Source organism: Diadema antillarum, unplaced genomic scaffold (assembly GCF_040938485.1).
Source record: "Diadema antillarum isolate AM-2024a unplaced genomic scaffold, OU_Dant_1.0 scf00000219, whole genome shotgun sequence".
NCBI lineage: Eukaryota > Metazoa > Echinodermata > Echinoidea > Diadematoida > Diadematidae > Diadema > Diadema antillarum.
The window spans coordinates 139,110-154,477 of NW_027271108.1; the positions used below are offsets into that span (position 1 = coordinate 139,110).

Here is a 15,368-nt window from a genome sequence, read left to right on the forward strand (position 1 = left end):
TTGGCAACACGAACTTCAAGCATTGGTCGACTTTGGACCTAGCCAAGCCTTGGCCTTTGTGTCTGACATAATAAGTGTTCATTCAAATTAAAAACTTCTATTATACACGCTAGACGTGTTCCGTGTTTTGTCCCAGCGGTTTTTGGTTTGGCGGCTCAAAATGATGTGTGCATTCGTTTCGTTCCATGTTGTGATCTCGTAAACATTGACTTCGAGGTTAATTTCGTGAATAACATTTCGTTTTTTGGAGGTCAAGGCGATACGATCATGCGAGCGCAATAATTTGACGTGATCGTGGGCCACGAGTTATAGAGCTATAGCGTTTGTCTCCACTTTCATTTGAGGAGAGGAGGACAAATCCACAGCTGAATACACTGTGAGGTAAGTTTATGACGAAATCCTACCGACAGTCTGAAGTCTAATTTCAAGTTTGTCCTCAATGCCACTATACTATTATGACGTACACTTACAATATTGCCTAATTTTCTTATTCAGAAGGATTCCTTAATGCATAATGCAGAGGCGGATCCAGGAATTCCGTAAATGGGAGGGGCCTTTACAAAATTAAAGGGGACGCATGTGGTCCCTATTTTTTTCTTTTTATTTCTTTTGATTTAACAAAATATAAAGAGGGGCGCGCGCCCGGTGCGCCCCCTCTGGATCCGCCACTGCGATAGTGGACATAACGTCTGTATATAAAATTGTATCAGTGACTGGAGTTTTGGAGCACATAGAAATACAGATCATTTATACATGTATAAAGATAGCTGTGGACAAAGATAGGACACCTATACAGTTGTATATGGTATACTCCGCTTTGCCTTATTCTTGAAATGGATTGGACTCCCCACATGAACTATTTCATATTATATACGATCGGATACGTAGCTACTGAACCTTTGTGATGGTAAATCATTTTTGACATCATCATATGATATGAAATGATGTGATATTATGGTGTAATATACATAGGCCTAATTGTGATAATAAAAAAAATGTACGATATCATGTCATGATTATTATACGATTCCGCATGTGATATTACTTAATGTGCATGAAATCATATTATGTGATATGATATGACATCAAACGTTATGATATGGTGAGGTGCCACGATGTGAAGTTTTGTTTTCATTTACTTCCGTTAAATTCACATACCAAGACACAGTTATTGACCACCATACAAAAAACATGACAATATATTACTCAGAGTCACAAAATTATAGGCGTATAGCCGTTTATTGGGTTGTGTCTGTATATATACTCTGTAAATTAAATCACGAAATGGGAAAACAAAGTTGATTGCGAAGCCTTTACTGTATCACCGGTGTCATTAAGGAATAAAGTATAAATCTTTTTGAATGTTTGGAGATATAAAGCGTTGTGCGATATGATATGATACATGTTTCAATTTGATTTTAATAGATCATCATGAATATACCTTTGCGTAAAATTTGAAATTATAGTGTTGCTATATTATATCCCGTAAATGCGGTACAGGGGAAAAAATGGTGACTCAGAGCAAGACAAATGCAAAATAAATAAATACGATTCGTGTTACTGTTGCAAAAGAATGTTCAATAGTGGCTATTTGTACAGGGCATAGGTCCACTTTTCGGTACTCATGGCGCTTCAAGGAAAAGCAAAATGTACAAAACATGAGAACAGGGAAGAAAATCAAAAACAAACAAACTAACAAGCAAGCACATGCCTGACAAGGAACACAATTTTCCTGAATATTATAGATTGTAGTTATGTGATCCTTTATGTGAGAGGAACAAGAACGTTTTCAGTTTTGATTTGAATATTACTGTTGATAACAGTTGACGTAATGGAATAGTATAAGTTGATTCCAAATTTTTTGTCCTATATAACTGAGAAAACATACAATACCAAAAACAACAACAAAATGAATGAATATATATATATATATTATATATAAGTATGTATATATATATATATATATATATATATATATATGTATATTATATCCCCTCTCTTTCTCTTTCAGAAACACAATGGACCTCATTTCTTCCATCTCCGTCCTGCTCCTACTTGGAGTGTTAGCCATCATCGAGGCTGTCATCCCACCGGATCCTCCAAGAGTCATCATATTGGATGAGGGTGACGTCACCGACTTTAGACATTATTACACAAAAGGTGCAAATTCATAAGGGAGTGCATCAAAGCTCAATGATATTTCATAACTATATTATGCTATAACTGTCACCTGGCACGGTGTCCATTCACTTTCTGTGTCGAATCACATTTTACAAAACTGGCAGTGCTTTATACTTTGTTCTCATCTTAAACCGATTGGTACTTGCAAGATATATGCGTCACAGTTTCACATTTTTTCTTTTGTTTCTTTAGTACATTATCACAAGACAAATCTTTCTCACATCGCTCAGTCGTGCATTCAGTTTATTTCATTTCAACTCCTTAAGCATCTAAAATTTTCTATTCACATGTCTGAGTCAAGATTTATTTATGATAAACTCTGAGGATTAACTTTCATCGAAATTTCTACATTGCGTCTCACAAGATGGATTTTCGTTCTTAAAACAAAAACAAACAAACCACTGAAAAAAAATGTTTCTGATTGTTTCCACCTCTTCTTCAGCTTCCTTTTCTTTTCGTAACATCGTTCTCATTGTTGTTGTCACTCACGTCTTTAATTACCTGTCTCATAGTCAGACTCAGGGGCGGATCCAGGAATTCTGTAAAGAGGGGGCGCAACTAAGATTTCTGCTGCCACTTCCGGGTTTCATCTCATTCTTTTCTTTTTATTTCTTTTGTCTTTAGCGAAAAATAAAGGGGGGGGGGGCGTGCGCCGGTTGCACCCCCCTCTGGATCCGCCACTGAGACTTTCAGTTGTAAATGATTGATAGAGATAGCATCTGGAACAAGCGATCATTCTAGGCCGTTTAACATAAAGCTTCACAATACATGTATTGATTATGCGTTTACCTCTTTTCGTATAGCGTAGGATGTAGTTTAAGATTATGTCCTCCTTCTTCTAACTCTTTTTGTCTCTTTCATTCTTTCTCTGGATTCCTAGAAAGATCGGGATCAACCCACGAGATCGATACCTACGAGTCATACAGCCCACGAGTTTGATGTTGATAAAAGATCCATTAGTCAAACAGCCCATGAGTCACCATACAGCCAACCAGTCATACAGTCCAGTGCACGAGTTCGATACTACAGGTAAAACAGTCCACATGTTCGTCATTACAACACGGGGCTTAATGTGTCGATCTCGTGGGCCTTGTTTGCTTTGTGTCGAACTCATGGGCTGTGTAACTCGTGCTCTCTATGACTCATTCGCTGTATGACTCGTGGGCTGTGTAACTCGTGCTGTGACTCATGGGCTGTATTACTCGTAGACTGTATGACTCGTGGGTGTCGATGTCGTGACGTGCATTCGAAAGATCAGCTATTAGTCACAACTGACGTACACCTTCTCTTTAGTCAGTATTATGTCCTTATATGTATTGTCGGTATGTCATATACTTCATTGTTTACGTCTTTCTTTAGTATGCACATAATTATGATTCAAACGGAATAATATTACGCAAAAAAAAAAATCAGGTTTAATGGTCTGTAAGGCGTGTAGGCCTTATTGTGCACCCACGGTGATTGAACATAGTAATTTGCGGTCATTAGTCGAATCTCTTTTCTTCCCATCTTGTCAAATTTGACACATCTGTTGGTTGCCTGTAAAGTCAAGGACAGCTCTTGTCTGCAGGCAATTAATCAGAAAATGAAAGCGAAGATTTCCTTAAAACGCATGCCTCATCAATCACGACAAATCCTGCAAACTTCCGTTTCCTATTTGTACTGATTTCATTGTTTCTAGCATTTTGTCCACTAAAATGACGAAAAAGAGTGCCGCATCGACAGAAGATAATAGAGATTGGGAAATACTGTCAGCAAACAATAACGGGCCGATAAATCTCTCCTGTAAGCATAATTATATTTTGTATGTAATCATATGATTCCAGCCATCCGAAGGGGGCGCAGAACGAATAACTGTCAGTGGTTAAAATGTTCTATGTGTGGCAATTTTATAGTTTCGTTTAAGTCGAATCACGAGTATTTTACAGTGATCCGACTTCTCTCCCTCGGCAGTTGCTCCAGTAATGACATTAATCTCCAACCTAAGAAAAGAAAAGCGCTTGTGTGTAGGGGGAGGGGGTGTGGGTGGGTGGGCGGCAAATAGATTGTTTTTCATTTGATTTGAGACAGTGGGACAATGAGAAATAGGGCTCCATTATAATGAAACAAATTCGCCTATAATAGGGTTAAGGTCAACGTTGCGTGGAATGAGCGATCGGCATGACATCCAAAAAGAAGTGTACTTTTTGCCTTTTCTTTGTCCCTGTCTGTTTGGAAATGTTCAGTGTTTCCATCTGACTGTCTGAGAGGGGTCAAAGTTCATACCATAGACCACGATAATTATGACAATGTGTATGCAAGCCCCAGTGTACAAGTCTATTCAACCTTTAGTATTATCTACTGGGGTCCTTTTTACAGTTTAGATGAAGACAGACCTGAGTCAAAACATGAATGGTGTAGAATAAGACGCTTTCCACCTTTTTCCCTAAGCAACTTCGAAGCATTTCACTTATCAAATCTTTCAAGCTGTGTCTTTAAAGTCGTTACTTTGCTATGTAAAGTAGATGCATGCTTTATCTGTCTCTTTTATTTTTTATTCTTTTTTTCTTAGCAGTGATTAACTACGTGGAGTGCCAGTGTGTTTGAAATTATAAGCGGTGTTTTGATATCATGACCATCATTGCTTTCATTTTCGTTGCTGTTGATATTTTCATTGTTGTTATATTGTTATCATTATCATTATTATTATCGTCCCCAGCATTCTTTAAATATTATTATTATTATTGGTTGAAGTAGTATCGCTATTGTTAACATCATTATCATAATGGTTTTTCGTAACCATTACATGATTACGAATGTTAATATCATATTTCGATACACGTAGAATATATAATAAGATTTTTTTTTGCTGTTGCATAATTGGTCTCATATTCTTTGTTGAAAATGAAAATGAATGAGTTATCATCATCATCATCATCATCACAATTGTCAATGTCATTGGCAGAACTTCATATTCGTCGCCGACGAGATACGACTAGCAAAGCATTGGCCTACTCGATCTGCGACAGTGTTTCGATGATCACGGACGAAATTCGTCAAGAGCACGGCTTGGACCTCTTCTATTCAAAGTACACACATGCATATGGGATCCCTGTCGTGTCGTCGGACCAAGTGTCCGACGCTGCACTCAAGAGGGCGTGCTACGTCACTCGGTTTCTCATGGCCGATCGAGAAGACATCCGAAACGCGCTTTATCAGGGAGGGGCGCGAGTTTCAGTTCTCGGCATCAACGAATTGACCAATGAAATCCCGGAGTTCAGTTACCTTGACGACAGCTGGAACCAGAGAGCGCGCGGATTGGGAGGATCGCTGGCCAATCCCGTGACATTAGCGGGTAAAAACTGCGTTGCAATGAGAACATGATTCACCCCATCTTCAGGCTGATCCCGATAAGAACAACGAAGTGAAAACAAAAGATTGTTCACTGTTTCTTTACAATTAGATAGAGTGTAAGAACATTGATATTTTGACATTCAGCACAATTTCGAAAAACAGAGAGGCACGAACAAATTACAAAGAAGCTAGGATAATGCCGGGAATGCCGCCTCGGAACTCCTCGCCTGCACTCACTCGCTCATTTACTCTGTACATGAACATCTCTTTCTTTATCATTAATGAACAGATAGGTGAATTTGACTCAACTTATCCATGAAATTGCAAGTGGAGTTGCTAAGTACTAGTAATGTTAATTGTTGGAATCCATGGGTCAATCTTGTTCATACAGCTCTATGTTTCTTAAGCACTGCAGGCACGTTGTCATATCACAATCAAGATTAAGTAGGCCCCTGTTAGTTATTGGTCTGTTTAAATAATCTAGTTCCCTGTGAAGAAAATAATGTCTGTTTGTATGTTTGATCATAATATGCCACTAGTTCTGACTCCTTAACAAAGATGTACACCATATTACTTTTTTAAATGTATTTTGAGATTTTTTATTATAAACAAAGAGATTGACTCAAAACGAATAAACTCCATTTGCGTTAATTTGAGATATTTGCGATTAAACCTGCAAAAAAAAAAATAATCAAAGAAAATAATGAGAACAATGGGACATTCTTAATCACAACTTTGAGAATATTTCTCATAATGTCAGAAGTGAGGTATTACTGGAAAAGGTTTTATTCAACCGTATAACTGATGATAGATGGTGTTTTTCCCGTTTCGTGATGAAACTCTTCAAATTATGTTCCGGGGCAGCTAATTACACTAAATGACTATAACAGTCTATCCAGTAAGTGTTTAAAGGGATGGTATTGACTGAGGTGAGGATTCAGCTTTCAAATCTTTGTAAGATACTTAGAAAACACTTTATAAAAATCAAAGAGAATACAATTTTAAGAGGAAGTCAAAGTTTATTTGACGAAAATCTGTTTTGAAATGGCTGAGATATCAAAACACAAAGCAAAACAAAGTGGTCCTAATAAAAGGTGAGACCCACCTTTTAAAACCTCTTTGTTTCTGGATATCTCAGCCATTTGAAAACCGATTTTCGTCGAATAAACTTTACATTCCTCTCAGAGTTGTCTTTGATATTTTATTATAAGAAGTTTCTAGGAGTTAAAACCTGAATTCCCACCTCAACCAAAACTATAACATCCCTTTAAGCTTTATATCAGAGGAGAGTGAGATGTCTGCGTGGTAACATTCTCATAAGCCATGTCGAAATATCTTCTTTCGTCGCCAGCTGAGGAAAACCTGCTATGTCTCAACAACATCGACCGATGGCGGGAGGAGGACATCATGGTGCACGAGATCGTCCACACCATTCACCTCGTCGGCCTCGACACGCTGGACAGCTCGTTCTCGGAGATGCTCAAGCAGACTTATTCGACATCGACGGGGGAAAAAGGCAAGATTTCAACAATATCCATCTGTCTTTTTTATTTCATTTCGTTTTATTTCATTTCATTCCATTCTATTTCACGCCGTTACCTTCATTACATAATAACGTTTCATAATTCATTTCGGTTCATTTTCAAAACATGAACGAAGCGTTCTCTTCAAGAAAAACAATCCACAAACATAACATGTGAAATCGGTATTTTGTGGCAACTTTATCAGGGTGTTCATATTCTATCATTATCTTTTCGGAAAGTTGACCATCACCGGCTTATATTGTTCTTTTCTTAGGAATGAAAAGAAATTACAAAATATCTATTTTCCTGTAAAGCAAGCGGGCCAGGACTACTGTAGACAGCCAAGGGGCCTAGACTCGGCTGTATTATTATAGTCAGGAAAAATGGTTATGACTGCTTAAAATGAAGGAGTATGCATCTGATTTGTCTTATCTAATGGCTGTTGCTTCATCTGTCTCCCGTTTGTTTGTTGTTGTTATTTTGTAGATCTTTGGGCTAATACGTATGCACGAACCAACTATCGAGAATACTTGGCCGAAGGGGCTCAGTCCTTCTTCAACGTCAACACACACCGAGAGTTTCGCGACAATGTCCACAACAACATCAGCACGCGAGCAGCGCTCAGGGACTATGATGCCGCCCTCTACGACATCTTGCTAGGCATCTTTCCGTGTGCGAACATTCTGGTGGACCGATGCAGTGACCAAGGTAAGGTGTATTCCCCAACCATGGGAACCGCTAAAGGTAGATGACACGGGGTAAGTTCGTTATTATGAAGAATCGTTAGTGAGCATAAAATAAGGTTTGTTATTCCGAAACACAGAAAGTCCTTGTACCTACACGTTCATTAGTTCGAAAATGAAGAAGGGTTCGCAAAGCCAAACATCGATCTGTGGTGTCATTCCGAAGGTTCATATACTCCAAAAATGAAATAATGTTCGTTTTTTCGAGGTCTGTTGATCCAAGAATATAATTAAGTTGGGTACCAACAACCGTTCGGAATTATGAACATTATTTCGTTTTCAGAATAACGAAAGTTCAAAATAACGAATCTTGCTTCATTTTCGGATCAACGAATCATCGGAGTAATGAATTCTGATTGATGACATATGGTAATGATGATTATACTGGCAGTCAAAAAGTGATTTTACACCGTTTCCCTGTTAAGGATCACAACCAAGTAGCAAAGACAGTATTCGTATAACACTCAGAGTTCTAAAGCTTGAAAGTTTTTGAGGAAGAGTTGATGAAGCTGTATCAAGAAACTAAATCGAATATTGATCCCTCTTTGTGTCACTGTGCAAGAATGTTTTCGCAGTCGTAATGCCATACATCAGCAAGAATGCAGGGGCACTTGCTCGCACTAGAATTGTTCGGCATAATCATAGGTATCTCACTGCAGTCCACTCGCATCATGTCTTGGAACATTCAGGCGTGTGTTTTTTTTAATCCTTAAAACAAATTCTACATCTTTAGAAATGGACAAGAATAATGTGGCAAAATGTCATCTTCGCAAAATTTAAATTGTACCAAACTTCCAATATTAATTTACAAACTTAAGTTCACAATGAGCAGGAGGGAAATGTTTTGCCCCCTGTAAACAGTATAATCTTGTCGACGGCCGTACCACCTCTAGAGTTCACAGAGCGCCTTGCACAAGCGCTTCGATTTATCTGGCTCTCTGAGCTCTCGAGAATTCATATTTTTCCATATCGACTGCCTGTATTATATTAGTTTGCTTGTATACTTTGCACTTTGAGCGCTGGCCTTTGTTGTTGTTGTTGTTTTGTTGTTGTTTGTTTGTTTGTTTGATGATGATGGATATAAAGACAGAATTGAATATCGACTGTGCCGACTTAACAGAGCACCAGGGCCGTCGACAAAAGGCTATATCGTTTTATGTTCGGTATTGCGATTGTGCATCACTATAGACATGATAGATTTCTAGACGAGAAGGAATTCTGCCCTCATAATTTCAAAATCAATGGCACATTCTAATGAGTAATCACTTTTGCTGCTCTTCAAGTGCTATTATAATCATGCGATATCCACGCCACAGGACTGATCAACTCAACTTCACTGCGATCGGATTGCGATGCCTCTTCGACCACTCCTGTCCTTGCGTCAACACCGGCACCAATGTCGTCAACGTCATCGACGACCTCTTCGGCGACCACGAAGTCACACACCACTGAAACGTCGACAACAGTAGCGATGACGTCGGAGCATATAACAACGCCAACGATGATGTCATCTACTCAGCAGACGACCTCTTCGGCGACCACGAAGTCACACACCACTGAAACGTCGATGTCATCTACTCAGCAGACGACCTCGCACACGACAGTACTCTCGGCAGCAACAACTACGACGCCTGCAACAGTTACGACGATAGCACAGGAAGAAGTCACGACTCTACTCTCATCGCCGGCGCCGAACACGCAAGAAAGTTCGACGTCGATGTTTGTCGAAACTATGAGCTCCAACCTCGCCTCCCTGTCAATAACCACGATATCTGATGAAGGCAGTGGCGTTTCGATGTCGACGCGTGTAACAAGCAATGGTCCCACTACCGACATCATTACAGGTCTAAACTTTTCCTTACATTATGCCAACTTAAAACTTAGTCGCATTTTGTTTATCATTTCCAAATCTCGCAACGAATTCGTTCACAACTATGAAGGGATAATACTTTTGTTTTCATCAATCGCCTGAGCGTCGTTCGCCCTCAATTGCCCTTCGAGTTTCATTCAATTTTGCTTTCTTTCTCAACTAATTAACTTTATTAAAAACACCTTTAAAGTAATTAACATCTTTAGAAAAAAGTACCGACATACAGAGACAAAATTCATGGCCCATAAAAAAAGAAAGAAATTATAACCATGCAGGAAACTATCGAACTTTATTAGAATTAAGTTTCGCCACATTATTTTGATATCCACAATTATTTCACAGCGTTCGTTTTTCCTCATATCATTTAATGTACTTGCAGAGTGCGCTGATACTCTGAGGGACGCGTGTCCGGAGTTTGTCGCACCAGACGAGTGCACAATTAACCCGGTCAAACGAAGTTTATGCCTCAAGACGTGTCGTGCCTGTGCAGGTGAAACATGTCTCCATTATTTATTCCCCCGCCGGACCTGTCTCACCTCCTCTGTGCTGCACCTTTGACAATCATGCCATGAATTCGTTATCAACAAACCAGTATACTATAACAATACGTTTACATTAATCCATGTAGGCCGATAGGCCTATCTGTGTCAAAAAAAAAAAAAAGATTGCTCATAATAACCACCGGAAACATAGCTCAAGGTTTGCCCAGCATTACTTCAGGTACTGATTGATTAAACAGACAATATGACTTATAAATATGACTTATAGTCCTCACTGCAAAATAAGAATAGAAAGAACGAAAAAAAAAAACCAACAACCACCCAGTGGTATTGAATGGGTTAGTAAACTGATGCATATCATTCATTCATTCATTCATTCATTCATTTTCATTCTTCTTTTTTTCCCCATAAAACATAACACAAGATAAATCAGGAATTATAATTATCATACGCATATGCATTCAACTTTGCAAAGGATAAATGGTACAGATAAACATAAAAGCATGTATACTGGCAAAATACAAAGTTATGTTTCAGTTGAGGAAAAAAATGAATTGAGAGGTCCACTAAAAAGCAAGCTTGTATATTGTGAACCACGTCATCATCAGTTGCCAGTAACTTATGATTAACGCAAATATATTGTTTAAATCTCTTTGCGACCATTTTTGGTGTTTTCTATTCTTTTCTTTTTTAATAATCAGGTTGCCAAGACTACCACAGACTGTGCCCTGATCTCAGCGAGCGAGGATTCTGTGCCAGGAAACCAGTCTACATGAGGTTAAACTGCGCCAAAAGTTGTCGAATGTGCTGATTTAATTTTCCCTATAGCGCCATGAATGTGTCCATTCTTTCCATTCTTTTTGTGCTTATGAGAGCGGCATGATTTGTAATTACATTAAACCTTATCAAGTAAATTCAATACGTGTAGTGCGAAAAACAAAATAATTATCAAGGATGTGAAGCAATATATTGTCGCAATGCTGTAAGGATGAGATGGGCCTTTCTCAGGGGATGGGGAATTTTGCTTCAGAAATCTTCTCATCATTATAATACAATGTCATCTATGAACTTCACTGTATATCTGATAATGGAGATATTAGATGCAACTTGTTAATTGCACTTTATATGCACTGAATTAGAAAGAGAAATTTACAAGGATAAAGAAAAATGGGGGAAAAACAGGAGCTTTTTTCTTCTTTAATGTATTGGGAATTTAAGAATCTGTCGTCAATTCAGCAATCAAGAAGTTTTTCGAATCGTTTGACAGAAGCTCTTTGTGTTGTATTGGCAAAAAAAAAAATGTCGTCTGTTTATTTGTTGCTTGATAAAAGGAAACCGCCTGAGACAGTCAGCAACCACAGCAATTCAAGCTATCAATAAATAGAAAGAAATGTGATAGGAATCTCAAAAGATGGCATTACTATCAACATGGCAAAGATATTATTCCGTGAATTATTTGTCATGCAGTGTAAAAAGAGAACCTTTTTTTTTTCTTTTTTTTTTGCATTTGGGTGGGGAATACGTTGGAGATAGAAAAAAATACAATCCTTGGTTTAACGAGTGGAAAACAACTTCAGTCTTTGTCTCGGTGCGAATTGGTGATCTCTCGATCAACCACTCATCGATCAAGATATGCTCCATTTATGTGGAAAATCGATTTTCCATTGTTCAAGCAAGAAGGTTCAAGAGAATGGAGTCACAATCGTCTTATTTCCTATGCTAGGTGTTCGATGCCGCCACTCAAAAATATTTGAAGCATGTACCAAACTGGATCTGCCACGCAGATAGGAAGACAATTGACTCTTGTCTCATTGCATATAACTACCAGCCACTTTCTAAGGAAGATATGTCTTTGTGATGGTAATTACTTTTCGCTATCCCTTCTTACAAAATGTATTTGATACAGACACGGGGATGCGCGAATAGAAATTGCTCAAAAAATGATGAAATAAAAATGAAAATTACTCGACTGGGCATGCTCGGGCACTAATCTGATATGCATGTATATCTATCAATAAAGAATTATACTTGAAGATTATTCCATATCAGTTTCATTTGTGGGAATTAAGTGCAAAGGTTTTAAAACCGGCTTTCCTGGATGGTATATTGTTTTAAACACTTCCACATGATATACGGCTCTGATTTACACCTTTGCACAAATTTCTCTTGTTTTACACGCTTTATCATTAAGTGAGATTTCATTTCATAAAGCTCCTTGCGGTTCAAGTCAAGCAATGAGCGAGTTGATTGAAGTGTTTACGTCTGGTATAGAAAATAATGTCTGCCTTATTGCGTTTTACTCCTTCCTGTTTTGAACATTTACAGTTCGTATTTTCTCTGCAGTCTGGCAGTGATTACGCTGTCTCTCCATGGGCAACCATGAAAGTGGAATAGGCCTGTCGAGAACGAAGTTGCAACGTTTTCTCACAGAAGCTGTACCTCGAAGAGAAACACGTCTGATAAGAAATGTGGAACAAATGTAGCAAGCAGAATAAAGTTTTTTTTTTCCTTCCACCGTCACACACACACACACACACACACACACACAAAAAAAAAACCGATGACATAATAGCCTCGTCTAATTTGCATGATAATTATGTCATTGTCACCTTCGGTACTGTCAGAAAAACATAACACTTCGACAAAACCTACCCTTTAAGTTTCTTTGCATCCGATTTGGATAAAACCATCAACTATTCGGTATTCCTGTACTGCTGCACACATAAGAATTTGATGCTATTAGGTTGTCAACAGGTGACAAAATCAGTGTATACAGAGAACGTCAGCTAAACATTATTATAGATTATTTTTACATAAGAAAAAACAATAATCTTCATGTTTATACCTCTGGCAAGGTTATTTGAATTTGCCCTGTGATTTTGATTGGAAAAATGTATTGCAATATAAGTTTCATCAGATTAATGATAACATAATAAAACAATTTAATTTCAAGCTTTTTCATCGAATACTGCCCAGTAAAGACAATTTGTTTAAATGGGAAATTTTGAATGATAATTTGTGTACTATATGTAATTGTAAAGAAAACACTTGTCATTTTTTGCTGAAATGCAAAAAAAAAAAATCAAAATGTATTGGAAAGTGGTTTCGGTTTTAATGTGCAATATTTTTGATCTTGTAATAGATATCAATGAAAAAGTCATTATTCTCGGATATGATAGAGGTAACAAAAAGATGAAATTAGTAAACCTTTTTTTTTTAATTATGCCCAATTCATTGTCTACATTAATTATGTCAGAGAACGCAATGAAAGAAACAAATGTTTGTTCAATGTACACCATTTAGTAGAAGATTTGAAAGCGGAATTAAGATTTTATATCAGTTTGAAGTGCAACCAAACAAGATTCGATGATATCGGATTAAGAAGAATACGCAATTATTTTGGTTGGTATCATTGATGTACCCTTTAATCATTTTTTTTCCCCTGTCATAATGATTATGTTGAACGCCTTTTGGATACTTGCAGATGAAATGATTGTGAATAGGCGAAGTTATGTGGCAAAATAAAGTATCTCGGATGAGGAAAATAGAAAAAAAAATCAACTATTCGGTAATGCTGTAAGCTTATTCTTCTTATCACAGTTGAATTGAACAAAAAGTGAGCTTTCCAATGACGCATCGAGCATCGGTCGTTTCAACAGCTCATTGACTTCACGCTTAGTGGTTTTGACTCATGCACCATTCTGCAGCTCGGGATTGAGTGAACAGCCTCTGTTGTATCAGTTTAGTTCGTTTATAAAATAATTCAGTACGACTACTATCAATCTTCAAACACGTCAAAGGGGATCCTGGTCATTATATTTTCCATGAAACTGACATTTGGAAATGCTACTCCAAATATTTGGCCGCATATCAGATGAAATTACACATACATTTTTGTTTGTTTGTTTGTTTTTTGCGTTGTAGCAGGCGACCCTGATCAGCAAGAAAAATGCTGTGACTTTGTACATTATTTTAAAATTTTGTGGTATCTTCAGCAACTTTTCATCGCTCTCTTGGTTAGGCGCCATGAAGTAAAGTGCATAAAGGAACTAAAGTTTCTCTCCTTTGGGTATATGTTCAGGGACCACTTTCTTAAGTGAAATTTCTGAGTGATTTCACTCTTTGTAGAATGAATTTACCTCTTGTACAGTTTCGCTCGTTTGGGAATGTGATCAGGGACCACTCCTTTTTGAGTGAAAATTAATGTCTGCATGGGTGATTTCACGCTTTGTAGAGTGAATTCAGAGTTGGCACTAATCACACTCCATTACGAGTGGGAGATTAGCTTCTTCTTTTACATGTTAACAGAGTAGCAGATCGCATTATTATTTTTGTCGAATAAAGACATCGTGTGCCTCATGTTTGTGATCAGCAGTCCTTGCAGAATTTGATACGCTGTTCTTCAGCTGTTATAAGAGAGCTCACAAAAATATCTGGTCAGGGTTTAAGAGTTGTGTTGTTGTAGAATTCCTTCACTGACGAAGCGTGGTGCTATTGTCCTATAGTAGTGTATACGGTTGATTTCATGTGTGTGTGTGTTTATTGTAAATTTCATACCAAATTGACCCTTAATAGTCGATTTATTTTCCATTTCATATTATATCACAGTATGTGTTCATGTGTGTCAAACAGTCTCACTTTCTCTCGTCTGTGTGTTTGTGATGATAACACTGGTTTGCATAGACATTATGAAATTTTGCTATTTTTTATGATTGATAAAATACATGCAAATGACATTGTCATTATACTTCCGTTTTGCTTTGCTTAAATGACTCTTATTATGTTCCTCACATTTTTGTTCATTTCTTCTCGGTGTGAACGCACTTGGGAATTTCTTTGATAATGAATACATACTGTGTGTGTGTGTGTGTGTGTGTGTGTGTGTGTGTGTGCGTGTGTGTGCGTATTATTGTGTTTGTGTAAGTTTTATGGGGATATATACGATATCATAGAATTGATACGATGGGAAGATTCAACATTTTATTTATTCAACAGCGTCGTAACTTTTCAATGAATGCATTTTTTAAATCATATTTCCCATTGCTTCTACAGTCAACTTGACTCTGGATAGGAGTTTTACAGTGACAGTGGATTCGACACTTGAATATAATAGAGTTGGAATCCAGCCAATCAAAGTGTCTTTGATTAATACGTCCTCTAATTGCTTTTACCCATGATTAGGCTCACAAGTATTTCCCATTTGATTATTTCTTCTTCT

At 37.6% G+C, this 15,368-nt stretch overlaps 1 protein-coding gene across 1 annotated transcript; it reads left to right on the plus strand.

Annotated features, from left to right (window-relative positions):
• The first annotated feature begins 22 nt into the window (after window positions 1-22).
• LOC139724524 (uncharacterized) lies at window positions 23-11,349 on the plus strand. The gene is made up of 8 exons (XM_071635656.1): window positions 23-381; window positions 2,012-2,160; window positions 5,126-5,515; window positions 6,866-7,030; window positions 7,524-7,745; window positions 9,097-9,624; window positions 10,030-10,140; window positions 10,852-11,349. The coding sequence occupies exons 2-8, from the start codon at window positions 2,019-2,021 to the stop codon at window positions 10,959-10,961; spliced, it is 1,668 nt and encodes a 555-aa protein (XP_071491757.1). The 5' UTR covers window positions 23-381; window positions 2,012-2,018; the 3' UTR covers window positions 10,962-11,349.
• The last annotated feature ends 4,019 nt before the right edge of the window (window positions 11,350-15,368 follow it).